Source organism: Pelodiscus sinensis, chromosome 11, assembly GCF_049634645.1.
Source record: "Pelodiscus sinensis isolate JC-2024 chromosome 11, ASM4963464v1, whole genome shotgun sequence".
Lineage (NCBI taxonomy): Eukaryota > Metazoa > Chordata > Testudines > Trionychidae > Pelodiscus > Pelodiscus sinensis.
The window spans coordinates 11,373,568-11,395,083 of record NC_134721.1 but is presented as its reverse complement, the minus strand read 5'-3'; the positions used below and the strand labels follow the sequence as shown (position 1 = coordinate 11,395,083).

The 21,516-nt window shown below is 42.5% G+C and overlaps 1 protein-coding gene across 4 annotated transcripts in view; it reads left to right on the top strand.

The window, feature by feature from the left end:
* The window catches only part of PDZRN3 (PDZ domain containing ring finger 3), a 238,987-nt gene that overhangs the window by 174,668 nt on the left and 42,803 nt on the right, over nucleotides 1-21,516 (top strand). Inside the window, exon 1 of one of the 4 annotated variants that reach the window (XM_006113831.3) lies at nucleotides 6,854-7,309. The exons of the other annotated variants lie outside the window; for them this stretch is intronic. Coding sequence (XP_006113893.1) covers nucleotides 7,241-7,309 — 69 coding nt within the window. The 5' untranslated portion in view covers nucleotides 6,854-7,240. Of the gene's footprint in view, nucleotides 1-6,853; nucleotides 7,310-21,516 lie in introns of those variants that run through there. 4 annotated transcript variants of the gene reach the window in all.

Genomic DNA, 21,516 nt, shown 5'->3' with positions numbered 1-21,516 from the left:
CACATGTAAATAGAGCTACTGAACGTGAATTCTAATTGAATTTGCTCTCAGCACATAAGTACTGCAGTATTGATGGAGCTGACCCATTGATCGAGCCTTAAAAACACTGTCTAAAAAATATCTGACCTTTTTAAAGTGTAAAATGCTATTTTTTGGAAAGAACAATGTTCTCTTTCACTCCTCCTTGTGGTCATCCTTACTCCTTTTTACATTGCATGTGAATGATTTATTGTAAAGTGGCAGCTGTTCTCTTCCCCTCTCTGTTTCATTTGAGTCTTGAAAATTTGTAACATTAAGGAACCTCATTATATTGTTGATACATTAGGCAAAAATGGTTCCACCACAGCCTGCTTAAGTGGGAATCCCTTGTATAAATAGATACATACAGTAAAACAGCTCTTAAATGGTTCTTATACTCAAAAAACTGCATTAAAGCACACTAGTCTAGTTGCAAAGTCAAACACTCCCAAGTTAAGAATGCTGGAATTAAGTCTTTGTTTGGGAATGTGTTGTTTTAGCATCATATTGCTATCCACCCCCTTCATTAGCAGGGTTGAAACTTTTAGCCACGCGGATCAACAGTAGAAGAGGACGGGACGCCTTGCTAGATGTTTGAATACATCAGAGGAATGGTCAGACTCAGGACGCTAGTTTCTTCCATTTGGGGCTCATGCTCTAGTGGACATAGACCTTTTGCCTCCAACCCCAACCCTGATCCAGTCCCATCTCTTCCCCACATCCGGTTCCTTGCCCCAGGTCCATTCTCCTCACCTAGCCAGTCCGAGTCTCCCCTGCTTAAGCTTCTCCACTTCAATCTCCTTGCCCGGCCATTACCAATTCTTTCTACAGCACCCACAGCTTCTCATCCAATGTAAATCTCCTACTCACACAGCCATTAGCTTTTGGTCTCTGTACCTCTATTTCCTTCCTGGGCTTCCTGCTGCAATCTCTGTGTCAGAAAGCACGATTCTCCTCTCCCAGCCACCTTCTCCAGCCAGAACCTCCCAGTCCCCCTTTGCATTCAGTTCAGGCAATTCTTCCTCTATGCTGCCTTGGCCCAGTAAAGGGGGTCACTGACAGGAGACACCGTCTCCCTGCTCTCGTTTTCAGTGCCTGGACTCAAACTCAGCACTACCTGGAGCAGCAGGGAACCACGATTACAAGCAAAAACGCATCTCAAGCAAAGCCCAGGAAAACACATTTCAAGTCCCTGTTTCAAAGAATGGGGGTGTTAGAGATTCTCAAAGAACAAGATGCTGAGGGCGTGGTGGTGGGGGGAAGGTTACCAAAAGAATGCACAGAACAACTTATTTGTCTCTAGCCTCATTCTCAGAAATACCTAAACTATAATTCTCCGGAAAGATTTTTCTTGAGGCAGACTCCACAGATGGGCTATTTTAGCTCTAATGGCGAAAGTTTAGGAAAGTTATAAGCAACTGAAAACAAGATCTTGTAGTCAGAAGTGTTGGAAATATTTTACAATAGGCTACACTACTAGCCCTGTCTATAACAACAGAATAACATGAAGTATTTTCAGAGAATGGACGATGTCTACATTTAGATCAGCATTTTTGCTTGTGTATCAGTTTACTTACCAGAGCTCACAACCCAACCAACTTTACCTATGAAACCATACTGTTTGCTATTGCGTAGATGTTTAATCCAAGAGGCCAAGTCTCTCAAGAGCTTTGTTTAATTAACTGAAAAGCACAATGCCCTGCTGAAGTTATTTCCCTGGCCTACTTTCTGGACATTTTTAAGGACTCTTATCTTCTAATGCAGTCTGGCCCTGTAGGCATTTGTTGTATCTGATTCACTGTCAGCTCATATAGTCCATTGTACATGTTGTCGAGCACCCTCTGACTGATGCCGAACCAGAGAATTTGCTGGACCATGAGAGGTCAGTATTTTCTAACGGCATTACCAAAACTTCCACTGCTTACTGGGCTCTTAAAAGACATTTAGGGGTAAATTAGAGCTAACTAACAGCACAGAATACTGAGAGCCAGGACTGGTGGCTATAAACAAGCTTTTTGAGACAACGGAAAACTTGATCACATCCATGGTAAGTGGACCAGCTAACTAAAATCATGCTGGACCATGGATGTTGCTGGATCAGAGAGGTTCAACCTGCACCAGTATGAAAAAATAATAGGATGATGTTTTGCTATGTGGATTGCAGCTGAAACACATCATGCAGTAAAACTAACTTCTGGTTCCTTGATCTTTCCCCGCCCCTTCTTCCATTTCTGGTTACACACAGTCGCAGAACATTTTCTCAAGGTGATAACTGAAATATAACTTTTAAAGAGCAACTAATGTTTAAATATATTCCATAAAGGTAGGTACATTGTATACATTCTCTCTGGAAGAGGTAATATTAAATTGTCTCTTACCTTAAAATAACTTACATATGTGTATTTAAAGACTAATACTATATTTACTACAGTACATTCAGTCCTTGTTCTTAAAAGTCATTCAGGTTTATTATCTCTAACATTTTCGGAATGATTCAAATCCATGCCTTTATACAAGATTGCATATTCATTTACATTAGGACCAGATCTGGGTATATTTCACTTGGTTGTTTCCCCACCGTTGCAGCTGCTTTAAGCGCTAGTGCATCTTGGTTCCTCCTATTTCCTGCCTGTGGTCCATAATAATCTAGACTCTTGTGGCCTGTAATGCTTTCATATAATTGAGCTTAGTGTGTAAGGTGCTGGGTGGCGTGGATGGCCTGTGATGTACAAGAGGTCAGACTAGAAATGATCTGATGGTCCCTTCTGGCATTGACTTCAATGAGCTTTAGGTTGGCCCCACATTACTCCAATAAAGAGAAACATGTCTAAGCTGGGATGATTCCTCAACTTGGTAGGCCTACAATACAGACAAAGAGTAATTTGAAATGCTGTGACCCCCCAGAAGTTCTATCACCACCCTACCTGGGAGATACCCAAAGTATCAAAGAAGACAAATCTTATGAAGATTTATCTTACAACCTTACCATCTCATGTCCAAGGACCTTCTTCTAGAAAGCATCCCTGTCACAATCACAGGGTTCCCTTCATCTTTCTGAGATTTCTTTCCAGTTTCTCTGAATATACCCTCCCCCACCCCCGCCCCCCGGCAGATGTTCAGCAGCTACTGGAAGTGGTGTTCCACTTTTCCCTAGTTGGGTAGGGTCTGGTACCAAGACAGACCTCATGGATAAAATATCCATCTCTGTGCATAGTACAGCAACACTATCCTAGTCATACTAGTAATAACTACTGAAGAGCACCACTTAGTTATTATAGGGGAAACAAATAGGGATGTGTCACCATCCCTGTTCAGGAAAGCACTTAAACACGTGCTTAACTTTAACAACCTCAGGGAAGCTACTTCTGGTTCACCAGGAATCAGTCTCTGTGACTCTAGTGCTTGGAAGACTCAGGCTGTGTCAAATCAGCAACCAGACACCCCTAGCTGGCCCATGCCAGCTAACTTGGGCTCACCAGACTATGAGGCAGACGTCTAGGCTTGAGTTGGTCAAGGCCCTGAGACCCTGTGAAATGGGAAGATCCAAGAGTCCCAACTCCAGCCAGAGCCCGGAAGTCTACACAGCCATGAAACAGCCTCGTCGCCGGAGCCTTACAAGCCCAAATCAGTGGGTGTGGGCTAGCTACAGGTTTGTCTTTGCTGAGTAGACCTACCCTAAAGGAGCATGGCCTATTGGAACCAAAGCAGAGGTTTCATGGTTCCAGAGTGATCAGAGAATCTGTCGTCGATGGAGGCTTTAAATCAGGGGTCTGAAACTGCATCCCAGGCTGAAGCAGTTGTGCAGTCTGGCCCCGAGTCATGATGGGCTTGCAGAGGCGGTCCCTTACCAAACCCCACCCCTTCCTGTCATCACCTCGGCCTCTCCGCCCAGCAAAAGCGGTCAGGCCCCACCCCCCGGGTGCAGGAGCACAGAGAAGCGGAGCGAGTGCACCTGCCGAGTGTGCTTCATTTCCCTGTGGCTCTTGCCACCTCAGGGAGAGCAGACGGTTCCAACTGCTAGGCCCCCCAATGATCCCTAAAAGCCACCTCTTCGAGGATGGGGTGCTATTTGGGAGAGAGAGGGGGGCAATAGGTGGGAAAGGGACAGGGCTTGGAGGACAGTAATGGATGGGCTCTCCCACCCCCCAGCCCACCAGGCTCCTGGGCCGGATTGTGCAACTGCTCTGGCCCGAAATGGCCCGTGAGCTCAGAGTTTGAGATCGCCACTCTAAATAATTTAAGACATCCTCTTAGCAGTGCTGTTGTAGCAGTGTTGGTCCTAGGATATTAGAGATACAAGGTAGGTGAGGTTATTTATTTATTTTTTAAGATACAAGAGAACATAAGAGTAGTCACACTGGGTCAGACCAATGGTCAGTCTAGCCTAACATCCTCTGACAGCAGCTAGTGGCAGATGCTTCAGAGCAAATGAACAAAACAGGGCAATTTACTGAGTGATCCATCCTGTCATTGAATCCCAGGTTTTGGCAGCCAGAGGTTTAGGAACATGCAGAGCATGGGGTAATGTCCCTGACAGTCTTGGCTAATAACCATTGATGGAACTATCGTCCATGAACTTATCCAATTATTTTTTTAATACAATTATACTTTTGGCCTTCATAACATCGCTTGCCAACAAGTTCCCCAAGTTGACTATGCATGGCGTGCAGAAGTACTTCCTCCTCTTTTTTTTTTTTAAAGCATGCCACCCATTTGTTTCATTGTGAGACCCCTGTTATATGAAAGGGGTAAATAACAAATTGTTCACTTTATTCAAGCCATTTATGATTTTCTAGATCACTATCTTATCCTCCCTTAATGATCTCTTTTCGAAGATGAACAGTCCTGGTCTTTTTAGTTTCTTCCAAATGGAAGCTATTTCATGCCTCTATTAATTTTTGTTGCCCTTCTTTATGTTTTTTTCCTATTCCAATATATTTTTATACAGAGTGACCAGAACTGTGCGTAGCATTCAAGAGATGAGCGTAGCATGGATTTATGCAGAGGCATTAAGATATTTTTTTGAAAATATGATCTTATTTTCTGTGTTATTCCTAATGGCTCCTAATATTCTGTTAGCTTTTTTAATTGATTCTGCACATTGAGCTAGTGTTTTCAGACAGCTATTCATGATGACTCCAAGATCTTTTTGTTGAGTGGTAACAGCTGATTTAGAACCCAGCAGTTTGTATGTGTAGTTGAAATTATGTTCTCCAATAGGCAGTATTTTGTATTTATCAACATTGAATTTCATCTGCTATTTTACTACCCTATCATCTACTTTTGTGAGATTCCTTTGTAACTCTTCACAGTCAGCCTTAGGCTTAACTTAAGAGCTCTGTATAAAGCTTGACTCGATCACCCACAGAAGTTAGTCCAATAAAAGATATTACTTCACCCACGTTTTCTTGCGAAGATCTTGAAATCAAGTAATTTAAATATAAATTGCATGTCTCTAAGATTTTTTGGAAAATCTCACTATCTGAACTTAAGAATAGCAATACTTGGTCGAACCAGAGGTCCATCCAGCCCAATATCTTGTCTACTGACAGTGGCCAATGCCAGATGCCTAGAGGGAGTGAACAGAACAGATAATCAAGTGATCCCTCTCGTGTCACCCATTTCCAGCCTCTGACAGAGGCTAGGGACACCATTCCTACCCATCCTGACTAATAAGTATTGATGGACCTAACCTCCATGAATTTATCTAGCTCTTTTTTGAACCCTGTTAAAGTCCTGGTCTTCACAACATCCTCTGGCAAGGAGTTCCACAGGTTGACTGTGCGTTGTGTGAAGAAAAACTTCCGTTTGTTTTATACCTATCTATTTAAAATTCAGACTGCTTTCCCTGACCAGTGCCACTCTTATCCACAGGGTAGATAGATTTCAGTTGCATAATCTGCACTTGATTCCTGCACAAATTCACATTCATCCACAGCAGCCCTGCACACGCTGAGTGAGTGCATATCCAAGTTAGGGACCCATAAGAAGAAATCCAATTCATCCACCTTTAAACACCAGTATCAAAGTGTTTGTATTTTTCTACTTGAATTGATGTTCCATTCCCTTAACTCCATTATAACATAATAAAAGACAATAACTATAACAACTTGCAACTGGTAAGTGCTAATCATTTTCAGAGGGTACTTATCTATTCAGGGAGGGAATAGCTGATCCAGATTCATTGTACTAGTTAATTCAGTGACATGGACTCTAGAGTATCTTTCACAATGCTGTGAAATATACATATAGCTGACTACTTTAAGTGATTTTCCTTACATGATTTGACAGATCTTTGATATGTTATAGGTCTACACATACACTATGTCTAATAAACATAGTTAGATGCACACCAAAATGATGTAGTTATAGATACACTCCATGCATATGTTGTATTTTATCATCTCAATACCAGGTAATATTGTGTAATAAGAGCAAGTCAACCATGTTCCTGCCACAACAAAATCTAAAACATTTAAATTGAACTTTTAAATTGCAAACACGCCCTTCTTTCTAAACACCAACATATTCTTCAGACCTTTTTAAGGGAGTGCTTTTTTGTTGTATTTGTACAGTACCTTGCACAGTGGTGTCTGGGTTCATGACTGCGGCTGGTAGGTGCAATTGCAATATAAACAACAGAGGACGTCACGTATACACATTTAATGCTGTGCATGAGATTTCTGTCCTGTCAGATTAACTTTGTTGTGACTTACATTTAAACTGTATTTGTATTCTGCTTAAATATGCTAAGAATTATCCTGTGGGACCATGGTAAAATGTAGTCATGTTTATTTGTAATTGCTACAAAATGGTTTACAAAATTGTTAGTGTCTTTTATTATGCCCTGCTACTGAAGCACTTGCTTGTTAATTAGAGAAATTTCAGCTGTCATAGCCGGCAATTATAGCTTCTGTATCACTGTCTGTTATGAATAGTCAATGAGAACTGATTAATATGCATGAGTAGCAGTATATAGCATGTGCACTGGACCACAGTACAGCAGCTTGGCTAAAGCAGTAGAGGGAGTGTTGTGTACTGTGAGTGAAGAAGGGAAAGCACTAAAGAAAACAGGCTTAGTTGCTTTCCAACATTCAGTGTAATGCCAACCTGAATTGTTTCAGTCCAGCTGACTCACCTAGGATATCTGTGTATATGTTAACAAATATTTCTGTGGCTGTGCTGGTGCATAAAGAAGACTTTCTCTGACACTTAATTAAATATGGGATGCAGTTTGTGTACTCTACAGAAGCAAGAAGAGCAGTACAAATTATTGTATGAAGTTTGTCAGGTAATATCATTGGCTTTCATTTCTAAGACCAAACATTCTCATCTAGCTTAGCAACAATTGTTATTGCAGGAAAGAAAGGAATGGAGAGAGTGCTTGCAATAGTGGAAATTGAAGGTTTGTTGTCTTTTTTGATGTGTGTAATTTTTACTCTGTTTTTATGATGTGCCTTCCCAACTGTGCTTGTGGAAGATCAAATATTTACATTCAGATTGGTACACAGTTAAATTTGCTACAAGTCTTCATGTTACAAACCAGTGTGCCAGAGTCATTTTCTCCAGCATATGTTAAGTAAAATGTCTCAAGAAGGGTCATAGCTTGGTCATGCACTCTTTGAATAAGTTAAGAAAGACATGGGCGATGATTGATGCTTAGAAAGGTTTTGTCTCTTTTTACAAATAGTTACAAGATACTTTTCTGTGAAACACATGTATTTACTTCTGACTTCAGCTTTAAAAGTAACTGTTCATACCAGCTCTTTAAATCAAGTTTATGTTTAACTCTTGCAGTTTCTGCTCCACTCACTGTGTGTGGAAATGTATCAGCTAACCAATGATTAGACCTGGCAGAAAATTAAATATTTTGTTGTAAATTTCTTTCAGAATTATTTATCAAATTTCAGATGGTGTTAAGAACATTGAGGATGTACTCGCTACTATTTTAAAATAAGTGCTACTTTACATTTCTCTACTCAGAGTTTCATCTGTATTGTATGTGCATCTGAAACAGGCTACTCTGCCCAACTAAAATGTTCTTTTGGGGTGGAAGTGCAGGTTTGCATTATGTAAAATGTTGGAAGGGTACTGTGGTGGACTTGTGTGTATTTATTTATTTTAGACCTCAAACATTAAAATACCTTTTAATTTTTAGAATCTGAAAATGTGATTGATACAATGCCACATTTGCATCAAATACCTCAGAACTTGGAAATTTTAATTATAGGAATTTTCAGTTAACAACTCATTTTAAGAATGTGCAACAATCACAAGCCACCACATACAGTTGAATCAGTTAATGTACAAGATGTAATTTCCTACACTCACCAACAGAGGGTGTTGAGTATCATCGCAAAAGAGATACAGAGTAAAATCATGTGGCCTTTGTTATGGTGCTACCTGGATTTGATCACAGGATATATTGATGTCCTTGAAAACATAGCGAATAAAATGTGTCCCATGTGCTCTGCAAGCAGGGAAGTGACTCCTTTTTAAAACAGTTTTCATCTAATTTAGTGTTGCCCTCAAAAGGACAGTCTTGCTTTGTGGAAAAAATACTTGTTCAAAACAAAAGAACATATTTACTGTCATTTTTATTTATCCCAATTCATTCTCCCTTATTAACCTGTCGTGCATGTCACAACGGGAAAACATTTTAAGCAAGATAACAAGATTTCTTGAACATCATTTCCCATTTGATGTTGATGTTGATATTGTTTGTGTGAACCCTTCTGTTAAGATCAGGCGGCGTCTGCTCTAATAGTTAGCCTTCCAGTGTTGCCAAGTTTTCATGCAGCCTGGATGTGATGACTATCAATGCATTACACAGTCAGAAGTGTAACAAGCAGAACAAACTGAGACAGCAGCAAATTATGAATATTTTAACTGTTTACTCAGCTTGCAGAACATTGTATTATATCGGAAAGACAGTCTTTTCAACATAGAATCATAGGACTCAAAGGACTCTCAAGAGGTCATCTAGTCCAGTCTCTTGCACTCATGTCAGGATGAAGTATTATCAAGACATCAGTTACAGATTCAGGTCCCCTTTCTGCAATCACTCAAGGCACATGCTTAAGTTTTGTCACAGGGTACAGTCTCAGTGGATTTCAGTCAGCCTGCTTGCTTGCCTAATGTTAAGCATGAGCCTAGGTGTTTGCAGGATTTGAAGCCCCAGTGCTGGGGCATGAGCCTGCAAGTTACAGAGGCCCTGTTTCAACCAGGCATTTACACATGTTTCACTGCAGCCATGCTTAGCTTTAAGCCTAGGCATAAATGCTTTGCTGAACCAGGACCCGAATGCCTTCAATTTCTACAGGTTGCTCTGCCTTCTGCAGATGTAAGTCCTTTAGTGCCCTGGGCTTCTGTTTTACTTATAAGGAAGCAGTGACAATGTGTTTATACACATGATTGTGCATAATTAGTTTAGAGACCAAAAAGACTGTATTATGTTATTTTAAGACATGGCAATCGGGGTTTTTTATGAATATTGTTTTCTATTATACCCTGTCAAAAGCACAGTTCCTACATGTTCTAGGATAGTGAGGTTAAGTTTATTTTTAGGACATTTATTTAGCAAGAGATTGGCTACTCAAATCCAGCCTTTAACTGAACTTTAATAATCAGTCAATCAGATTTAGCAGCGAGTGAACAATGCAGAATCATTTTAATTAAAAATAATAAAATGTAAACACTTTTTAATAATATGGCTCTTGCTTTTTACTTGGTAACATTCATATAAGTCTAGCATTATGAAGCTATGCTTTTGGTACTTACAACGAAACTAAAGGAAATATTCTTTTTAAAAAGCCTGGCTCTGCTAAAGTTTGCATAATTCAGTTTTATGAAATACTAAGTATTGGTATAAATAAATCCCTGAACCTTATCTTTAAAAGTTCAGCACTCTGGCCTGCAGGAATTCAGAAAACACTTGCAGGAATTAATAATTGTACATAACTGCACTTTCTCTATTAGACCAAGAGCTTTAATATAGCTGGGAAATTAATGCTGCAATAAATTACAATTCCAGAAGGTCCAGTACGTCTGACTCTGTAAATCCTCATAACAGGGAAAACAAAGAGGATCAAATATACCAGGGCTCAGGCTTTATCCCTTCCTTATCCACAGATAATTCAAAGAGATCCTCTTCATTAAGGGCTTTGGCACATTGCCTACAATTTCTTTTTGGGCCGCTGTGAGCTTAATGATGCAGAACGATGGTCTTCCCTCTTGTTGAACACATACCTTATTGTACCTTTAATCACATAATAAAAAGCAAATTAAGACACCTAGTCATTAAAGTGTATTGTGGATGTTGTTCATATCAGTGCTTTGTATTAATGAATTTAAAGTGGACTGTAGCAACTTAAAATCTCAATGATCTAGAATGACAGTTGTCACTTGAGACAGCCAAGCTTATAGCATGCGACCAGCAAATTATTCTTTCTAGTCTTCTAATACCCACAACAGCAAATTTTGCTCATTACACTGTATCCATAAGTCCTGGCACTTCCAAGGTAGTTCTATACCTGCCGTGATTTAATTATCATGTGCAACATCTGAGATAAAGAATTATCTTCTGTTTGATTTTGTCTTCCTTGCTGAATGATGTTTTTCAATACTACCATGTGGTGGAGAGGAGAGAAATAGCTTTGTGCCGTGGGGTATAATCAGAAAGCTCTTTTTCAGACCATTTTTCTCACTCAACATCTTCAGCTCCCATTGAAGCTAATTGTCAGCTAAAATCCTAAGCAAACACTACTGAAGAAACATTAGAGAAGTACATTATCTGAGGTGGATCTTTTTATATTTTTAACCTGACATACACTAAGGCCCCAACTGAGGAAAGCACTTAAGTACATGCTTAACTTTAAGCACATGCTTAAGTCCTTATTAGCTCCAGTGGGACTAAAACACTTGGGCTATGTCTACACTTGCGGCTTCTTGCGCAAGAATCTGCAGAGCATCCACTGTCCACCCGCTCTTGCGCAAGGAAATTTACTGTACGGCGTGGTAAGAGAGGGCTCCTTGCACAAGAGTTACGCTCTTTTTTTTCAGGTGTAAGCCCTCTTGCGCAGGTGCTCTTGTGCAAGAGGGCAGTGTGGACGCTGGGCAGGGATTTCTTGTGCAAGGAAGCCTTATGGCTAAAATGGCCATCAGAGCTTTCTTGCACAAGAGAGAGTGTCCACACTGCCATGGGAGCTCTTGCACAAAAGCACAGCACGCACATGGCAATGTGGACATTTTCTTGACAAGACTTCTTGCACAAGAAGCCTTGCACAAGATGTTCTTGCACAAGAAACTGCCAGTGTAGACATAGCCTTGCTGATGTGCTTTCCTGAAAAGGGGCCTACGTTCTCAGGGACAGGAATACAGAGTTTTTCAGCTCTAAGTCACAGGTTTAAATGTGACCTCACTAGCAGTGACTGAAAGTTCTTCCTATGGGATTAGCTTCTCCCACTATCATTCCATGTGATCAGTTGTTTGTTCCATGTGGAATGCGTTGGTGGAGTTCACTCCAATGCCTGAGAGGGACAGGTGTCCATATCACACAAGCCACCCATCACAGGTGATGCTCCCAGCTGAGAGATGCAGAGGTGAATGAGCCTAGGGAAGTGGTCACCAACCAGTAGATCTTGGTGCCTCTGACAGGTGATCTTGACTGGTTTGGCCAAGAGGCTATCAAATGAAGCACTTCAGCTGCCCCTCCCTTCCCCCTCTCTCTGGCCCCTTCCCACTCCACCCCACCACTCCCACTGCTGTGCAACTCCTGTCCTTTTGCTTTGGAGCCGTTCTCCTCTCCCACCCTGTAGTCTGTCTCCATGGAACGGGGGTGAGGGGCACAACAGGATTTGGGATGGAGGGAATTTGCTGGCTGCTTTTGAGAGTGGTACAGGGCCAGGGCAGCAGTGAGCCTGCCTTAGCCCCACTCATCACCACACAGGAGCCACCTGTGGTAAGCAGTGTCTACCTGGAGCCTGCATCCTGAATCCCTGTCTGTCATGTACCCCTTCCTGCATCCCAAGCCCCTGTCCTAGCTCTGAGGCCTCCTAGACCCAGACTCTATTACAGAGCCTTACTCCTGCACCCCAACCCCTGCCCCAGGCTCATCTCAGAGGCCTTTTCACACTCCAAATCCCTTAGCCCAAGACAAAAGCCTGCGCCCCAACGCTCTGTCCCTGCCTGATGAAAGGGAGGAAGGATGGTGGAAGGAGGAAGGATGGAGTAAGGAGGGGCCTTGGAGAAGGGGCATGAAGGAGGTAGGGTAAAGGTATTGGGGTTTGAAGTAGCTCCTGGATTGCACATAAATTCAAAAAGTGATCTCATACTTCAAAAGGCTGGAGCCCCCTGGCCTAGAGACTGTACTTTTCATCTCACCAGTCTGGGATGTCTCTTAGGCTCAGGGCTGAAATGCATTGGGAGGGTACACGCTTGCATTGCTACTGCTTTATCTGATTTAATCTGGGGGTCACAAGATTTCCGTTTCCCTGGATGAGCTCCACATCCATGGAATTGGAAATCCCGTGACCCCAGATCAAAAACATCTTTCACGAGCACGGCAGTTCCCATCAAAATAAATAAATAATTGACATAATGACTTTTTTGTGTCTGAATAAACCAAACAGAAAGCTCTGTTCTTGGGCTCGTACCCCACCAACAGAACCAAAACCATACGACTGAAATCGGATTGGCGCTTTAAACTACGGTTTGGACCTCCCTGCACTGCACCCTCGGGACCTGAGCTGTCCCAAACCAGGGAGTTTGCTGAACTAGGGGAGGTCAGTGAACCCCTGCTGGAAGCCCACTCCCTGGCGCTCCCTGCCTTGGCCCCTCTAATGCAGGGGCTCCTCACACTGCTATCCCGCAAGGACTGCCTGGCTACTGTGGCCCCACTGCTGCAGGGTGTTCCCCAAAGTTCCCCGAAAGGGACCAGCCCCGCTGAAGCTGGTGATTTCCTGGGGTTCCCCAGTGGGGCCGCCCACCTCCATCAGCCCTGCTTCAGCCGGGGGTGTTCTCAGCCTGCCCTTCCCAGTCACCACAGCCCCACTGCCACCGGGAGTTTCCCAGGGTTCCGGCAGGGGCCACCTGGCTACCACCAGCCCCCCTGCTGCCGGAGGTTCCCTGGCCAGGCCTCTCACCACCCGCAGCCCCTCTGCAGTTGGGGGTTCCTCAGCTGGGACCGGGACTCCCCTGCCATGCCTGGCCCCGCTGACATGAGGGGTTCCCTGGGCAGGTCAGGGGCTCCCCAACTATCTGGTGCAGCTGATGATCCAGACTGAGCTTCCCAGCTCCCACATTGTCTCCGGTGCTCTTTGGTCAAGCAACACCCATGGCCCTGCCAGACCACGACTGTTGCCGGACCATAGAGTCCTGGATTTAGGAGAATCATAGTGATAAGTAACTAACTATTGCTGTGTTTTATTGGCAACTTTCCACAGCAAATGTACAGAAACTATGAAGAGTCACTGCCCTCTCCATGCTTAAAATACAGAAATTGTTATAAAGAAATAAAATATTCAAATAAATGTATTTTTTCTCCATTAGAATCTCACATTTTCATGTACTTATTGTTGCCACAATTAAGCAAGTTTAAGAAATGGGCCACAAGGAAAGAACCCCATTCAATTAAACACTTAAGCATGTGCTTAAGTAAGTTGGACTAAGCTCCAAGTCAAACTTGTACTTACACTTTCTGAATAGTGACACTTTCCTACATTGGGGGCAAAATGCAGATTGATAAAATAAGTATATAAACATCAATAATTTAAAACATTAATTTAAAAGGTTGATTTGGGGAACACAGTAAACTGACTTAATGTATGGTGAGTGAACCCTGACATTTAATGAAGCAGACACAATATGCAATTAGGCTAGATTTCAGTCAATTTCAAAGTTGAGCTTCACATTGATACGCTCACCATGTTAAATTGATCTATTTGAAATATTTTCCTGATTAAAACATTATCCTTATCAGACCCTATACATACAAATTTCAATTGAGATTCATAACTAAGAGTAGTCTTGAAGTTAATGATAGTTAAGTGACAGAATATAAACTTGACCTCAATAACAGTGGTGAACCTATCACACTTGCTTCAAAGTGGGAGTGTGTTTGCTTAAACAAGATGTTAATTCCAGGGGCTTTGTTCTAGGCAGTTTTCTACTGCTGAATTAGTTCAGCTGTAGAGGGGAAAAAAAAAACTCTGTTTGACAGACTGGAGACCGTAATCTTCAGAAAACTGCCCTTTAATGATTGTGGCGCCTGTCTGTGGCTCAGAAGTCCCCTTTCTTAATTAGACATTTACCAGAAACTGGCAATTGAAATTTTCCTCTTCACTTGACGATGAATAATGCAATGCCTCTGTTAGAATCTCTGTGGAAAATACTCTTTATTCCATGCCGAAGGAATATCTTGGTTCTTAAAGCAACATAAACAAGAGTCAGTATGAAATAAACAAAATGTCTTATGGTCTCTTGGGGCACAGATGGATCATGTGCCCTTCTGTGTGTGGCTGAAATATCTTCTTGTTCCTCACTTACTCTTAGTGGTTTTCTCCTTTACTTCAAACAACTAAAAATGCTGACCCAGGCACAGCTTTGTTTGCTCAGTTGGGTTTGGGGTTGTTGTTTTTTTTTTTAAATGATCAATGATTGAAATGACAGGCTTTGCAATGCCTTACACTTATACATCTGTTTAATGCTACGAAGCAGGTGGCGAGGAGTCGCAAAGGACGAGGCACTAGGGACGATCATTCAGTGCTTTCCTGTCACACGTCAGACGTGAGCAGGCAAAAAGGAAACATATGGAACAATGAAAAAGTGCAGGTTTAATCATTGTCTTTCGTTGTGTTCATTAATAATGAAACGAAAGGTCATGGTTCATTTTCAGTAGCACAAGAGAATGCTGCCTTGGTATATCCTGGGATTGACTCGGTGGAAGGTTAGTTGGGTAAACGCAAATAATGGGTTCCCCATTCAGACTCTCGGAACTGGTTAGCCACTCTAGGATGGTGGAAGGGAAGGGGGACTGGGAAATATACACATCCATTAAGTGGCATTACAGCATAATGTAAACACTGTTATTGGAATCAGAGCAATATTTGTTTAGCTATACAACAAGAAGTCATCTGTTATTTGGTTAACAAAAGAGCAATGTTTTCTCACCCGTCTCAGAGAAAAGCGGAATCTTTAGTGCAGTGTTCAAGGGACAAGGGGGCAAATTCTCTGTTTGCTTAAGACACTCTGACAATGTTCTCAAACTGGAGTCACTGGCATTTTTATGGTGTTTAATGAGGTGAAACCTTACCTGTGTTGAGTAGCACCTTACTTCTCAAATGTTCTCACTGGGAATACTTGAGAAGTAAGGTACTGCATAGCATGAGTGACAATACCAGAACTGGACCATAAACAGAATTTGACCTGTCAACTTTGATGGACTGGTATCCACCCACACCAGTGGTGAATTAGACCCTACGTATCATACATGTTATCTCTAAAGTACCGAATGCTCATACATCAGATGTTCACTGCATTGATTTTGCTGCCAGTCAGAAAGCTGTTCAGAGTTTGACAAACTCTTTCCTGTGGGCTTGGCTGTGCTTCCAAGATTGTTGTAAATTGCAAGCCCTGAAAAAGGTGGTTGGGTGGGAAAGGGGGTATTTCCCTTCCCCTCACTGCAAGCTACAGCTCATCAAAATGAAGTTACTTTTCCTTATTGACATAGTACATGTCACCACCTGTGTCATGAAATCTTGAAAAAGAAATAAGTGCAGCATTGAGTGAAAGGATAAAATGAGAATAGCAGTTGCTCTGTTTGGAGTCACAGCCTCAATAGGTTCTAAGACTAGGGATGTGAATGAGCAGTCAACTAGATGATTAACCGATAAGCCTAAGCTTATCGATTAATCTAGTCAACTACTCACATTTCCACCCCCTTGCTGCCTCTGTATCAGAGGCAACAGGATGGGGAAGCAGTTCCCCTCAGCACCGGCTCAGTGATGCCACCTCCCCACCCCGACCTCCGTCCCCCCATACAGCAGAGGCAGCAATGCAGCGTGGGGAGGACAGGGGAGGCTTCGCGGCAGCAGCCCCAGTCCATAGGGGATCCAAGCTCCCCTGCTTTCCTGCAGCCTCCATACCCCACTTCCCTTCTCAGGCAGGCTCTGTGCTCGTGGAGCTCGGACCCCCCCCAGACAGGGGCTGCTGCCACCCCATGTTGCTGCCTTTGTATCAGAGGCTGCAGTGCAGGGCGACAGGCAGTCCATGAGGGGAGCTAATTTTTAAACTGGCTCCCCTTGCGAACCAGAACCCACCAGGCACCCTACGCTGCTGCCTCTAATACAGAGGCAGCAGTGCGGCGTGGCAGAGGGCTCCCTGGGAGTGAGGCCAGAGCGCACTGGCTGCCAGCTCCGCCCACAGGACTACAGAATAGTCAGCTAACCACTAAGAATTCACGCGGTTAGTTGACTATTCTGTTACCCGCTATCTTACATCCCTGTTGAAGACCGTTAGCTTGCTGCTGTTTTTAACCTGAAAGCAATAAACTGTACAAGAGTCTGCAGTGTCTACTCCAGCAGTTCTCAAACTGTGGGTCAGAGGACCCCAAAGTGGATCACAACCCCATTTTAATGGTGTTAAGAGCGCTGACTTAGATTTTCTAGGGCTCAGAACCAAGACCTGAGCCCCATCACCCAGGGCAGGACTCGGATCATAGGCTGAAGCCCTTTTCCTTTGGCACCCACAGGACAGCAGAGCTTGAGTGGGCTCAGGCTTCAGCCCCTCTCCTGGGGTCATGTGTTAATTGTGTTGTTGTTGTTTGAGAGCCCAGGAGACATTTTCTGCCGAAGGAGTAGACCCACTCATTCGGGGAATGTGTGCGTCATTTTGGAGCTATAGCAGCTCCTGCATTCCCAGGTTGCAGCCCTAGCCAAGAGGATTTTTCCATCTGGTGGCAGCTTTCCCTCTCAGATGACGATTCCTTAATAGTTGTCCATAGCTGCTCCAGTCTTCCCCTGCCTCACTAAAACCCTGCCTATGGCTACACATCAGCAGCACAAAACAGGGGAAAGGCAGAGGAGTGAGAAGGGGGAGAGGAGAGCAAAGGGGGAGTTAGGAGATGGCGAAAGGGAGACTGACAGCCATGGGTGGTGGGTGAAGTTCCAGCTGGGGAAACTAACCCCCAACCCCACCCCTTTCACCTGAGGCCCTGCCCCTTCCACATCATTTCCTCCCTCTGCCTGTGGAGCCAAGCCCCACCCAATCCCATCCTGATCCTTCCTGGCCACAGCTCCGGCTCCTGCCTTCCCCGGCAACCGAGGTTGTAGGCAGTTTGAGGAAGGCCTTCCCTTGCCTACATTATCCACCGCTCATGTTGACAGCTGAGGAAGGAGAATGTGGTGCATTAGATTGGGTACAGCAGAAGCATGGTCATGTGCTCAAAGCAGTATCCTGTTTCAAGAGTTCAATTCTCAGCTTCAACAGAGAACCTTGGGCAAGTTTCTTCATCTCTGTGCCTTGATTCCTCCTCTCTGAAACACTCCCTTTGCCTGGTAGACTGTGAGCTGTTCCGAACGGGGACTGTCTAAACACTGCAGCTAACACAATGGCAGGCCAGTCTCAGTGGAGGACTCCAGGTGCTACTAAAATAGAAATTATGATTGTAGTAAGAATAAGAACTAGTCCACACACAAACATGCATGAGTGTAAGTCAGTGGTGGCCATTCTGGAGCCCACAGTGACATTTTGTCACTGACCACATGGTGGGTTGCCAGATTCCGCTGGTTTCCGTATGCGTCACGTTTTTTCCCCCCTACAAGCATTACTAAAGTGACATGCACTTGAAGCGAGGTGCGTGCTGAATGTGCACAGCATTGACCTTGAGAGCCGTGCACTCCCTTTGAATCCCATCCAAGTGCTGCTATGGAATCAAATTCTAGGTACACATGTGCAGTTAGCAAATCTACCTTAACCTAGGAGACCATCTTGGTTATGACAGTCTTGTGGCCCACTGAGATGAAGGACAGTCTCTCTAACCCAGGATGTTTATCACTCATGTAAGTAAAAATTAAATAAATTTAGCCAGGCCAGTATGACACTGTGTGTGGATGCTCTTACCTTGGCTTAGCTTGCCCCTAGATTAATCTACATGATGTAGCTAAAGCAATGCACCTTCATACTGTTACTTAACCTAGCAAACCTTCTAATATTTATTATTGCGAGGAAGGGATGCCAGCAGGACAGAAAGAAGCGATGGCTCAGAAGAGAGACATTGCTGAAAAAAGACACTCCCTTTAAAATGATCCTTTTGTACAAGACTTTGGGTTTTGACACTACTTCCATTATAAGGGGCCAATCTTCTAACTATACCTGGAAAAGTCATTTATAAAATCCCCTTCATGAGTAGGATCTTGTACACAGTTCTTGCCTCTTCCACTGTGTACTTGGGATGGAGCAGTGCATTACAACATAGCCTGCCAAGAAAGGTAACTTCACAAAGCCTATCATCTGCAGCTCTTCTGGTGAGCTGAAGAAACTGAGTTAATTGCTGCTGCTAAATTCTGTTTGTGGGCAATTCATGCTTATTTATGGCTGCCATTTGTCTCTCACACGCAAATATCATTGATTGGCTTCCTCTAGGTCATGCTCATTAAAATGGTAGAAAGATTCATTAAAGAGAAGGGCCTGTAAACTTGTATCTATGTTTTATATGAACCAGTCAGTTATTAACCTATTAAGCAGATACTCCTGAGCTCACCAATATAAGGTTGGTGGAGTCTGCAGTTATTTCTTCTGCCATTTCACATGATAAACATGCCACACAAAAACAAAGGTCTGAATTTCAAACTATTGACTCTCTCAGTATTGGCTTATTGCTGCTTCCATTGAAGTCTATGGTATAACTCCCATTTGAGCAATTTGACAGGAGTCTGAGAATACCACTAAAAACGTATAATTTCCAATATGCTATGACAGTCCTTGTGCTGTACTGTTACTGATTAACACGTCTAAATGTTAACAGAGGTAGGCTTTATTTCCAGGCTCCTCCTCCTAAGATTTTCTTTTTGCAAGCTAAATATTCTGGAAAACAAATGGACTCTGTCTTAAGTAAAGAATTTCCCTTTAGTCTTAACTTTTTTGTTATGAATGGCTCACAGGGAAGAAGGGAAATGCACACACATGGAAACAGTCTATTACTAAACAATATGATTCTGCTTTTAAAAAAGAAAACGTCCGTCCATACTAGTGAAATAAAAAGAGGATTAGACTGAGCTGCAAGACGAATTAACCTATATTTTGAACCTTCTTTCTCCAATGCCTGAGGAAAAAGAGGTTTAGAAAATAGGCTTTATTGCTCTTGCACTTTCTATAAAATCTTTAAAGTTGTGCTGCTTTTTTCTTAAAATGCAGACTTCTTAAGAACTTGCTAAAGAAGTGTATCAGACCATAAAAAGTGTTTTAAATGAGGCACAGACATCTGTAGTCTAAGAGAACTAGCATTTTTGTAGTGTTTCCCAAGAATTTGCATGGTTTTCTACAAAGAAAAGCTCCTAACTTATTCTTAAGCAAAAAAGTTTTCCGCTGTGACATTTGCAAATTTACAGAACAACCAACAAGCCATATAATGTAGGCAAATGTTTACTATTCATGACATTAAACCAATGTAAAAACCAACCTAATCTGACAGACAGCTGGGAAAATAATTTTCTTTCAATACCTTATGGATTTTACTGTAGCTGAAACAAATTATTTTCAGTTGTTTTTTTAAAGTTTTTTTCCTATAGCCAAAAACTAACTTTGCAACTTAAAATTTACAAAATATAAAAGAAGTATTAAAATACTAACCAAGAAACATTTATGCTCATAACCATGCTTTGCCTTTCAATATTTTTGTCATTCACTAACACTAATGGCTACATCTGTGCATAATGCAAATTCCACGTTCCAAATGGGTGGCACACTTCAATATGCCCTCAAGCCCAATAAAATTGCCCCACATTACATAAGCGGTTGCCAATTCTCTCTCCCCCCCTAGCCAGAAAAGCTAAACACAAAACAGTGTTTACACTGCTACATTTATCTCATTTAAATTCTTACACAAAGGCTATTTTTAAACTAATCAATTATAATCTACTAGAAGGTTTACCCAGCATTGCTTGAGTCCTTAACTCCACTGCTACAATGATCAGTGTCCCCCACAACACACCTCTCAAGATCCATGGGTACTATACAATACATTGTGTACCTCATCTCATGCATCAGATGGCCCAACAACTCTGCAAGTGAAACTAGACAATCATTACGTGAATGAACCCACACAGAACAATGATAAAAAGACAAGACTACCCTAGCACCTGTGGCTAACGCTTTTCACAGAATGATCATGGCATATCTGACCTCTCAGGCCTCTCATCCTCAAAGGGAACCTGAGCCTGGGAACTTAAATTCATAACTGCTGGATTTAATGCACAGGGTTTATAGTTTATAACAATCTGTAATTGTAACAATCCCCCCCCCCCCCCATTCTTGTCCCAAGACTGCAGGGGTGTTAATTGCCCAATCCATTTTAAGTGGTCTCAGCTGTAACTGTTTGATAATAGCCAATTTTGGTTCAAATATTGAGGAGTAGGTGACAACAAGGAGTGTACCATTTGTGGGAGGAATCTGTATTGAGGCAGTTTTCTTGGGTTTGTTCCTTAATGCAATATACTTTTCTGATGGAGTGTCCTTGTTGGACAAAGGCAAATGTGTTAAGATGTATATCCTGGACTGTCTCTTCAGAGCATATTCTTATACCATGTTTCTTGGTGCATCTAGGGAGGTTACTTGACTTGTGAAGATAAAATGTGGTGATCTGTGGGATTTCATGTATATAGTTGTCTGTAAGGGTGTGTTGCTGAAGCCGATTGTGGCATCCAGGGAGCATTGGGGTGTTCTAGAGAGAGTATGCTGGATGGATGGTTTACATTGTGCTGGGAATCCATGCGGGAGTTTAGATTGTCTGTCCAGTGAACTAACATTGCTGTAGCTCATGTACATCATTGGTTTCATGGCACATTTTTTTTCCAGAAATGCTTCTTTGGGATGGCCCAAGAAAAGATTGGCATATTGGGAGCTAATATGCTGTTCCCATGGTTTGGACTAAGTTTTTGTTTTTAAATGGAAAGACAACATGAATGAGGATGAAATGGATGAGTTTGGCCATGTGTTGGGGAGCATATCTGAGCGTGCTCCATTGTCTTATAGATATTTGAGACAGGGTGTGAGGATGTCATGACAAGGGATGTTGGTGCATATGGTGGGTGCATATGGTGTCTGTGGTAGCAAGGATGATGTGGGTTAATATTGTGGAGTTTTTGGAGGAAGTCAAATGTGTTCTGGAAGAAACTAGCCTTTTGAGTGGCGAGTGGTTTGAAGATAGTGATGCCATTTGGCTCTGGAAATTACTGGGGGGGGGGGGAGTCTTAAAAACAGAATAAGCACTAACACAAAACATTG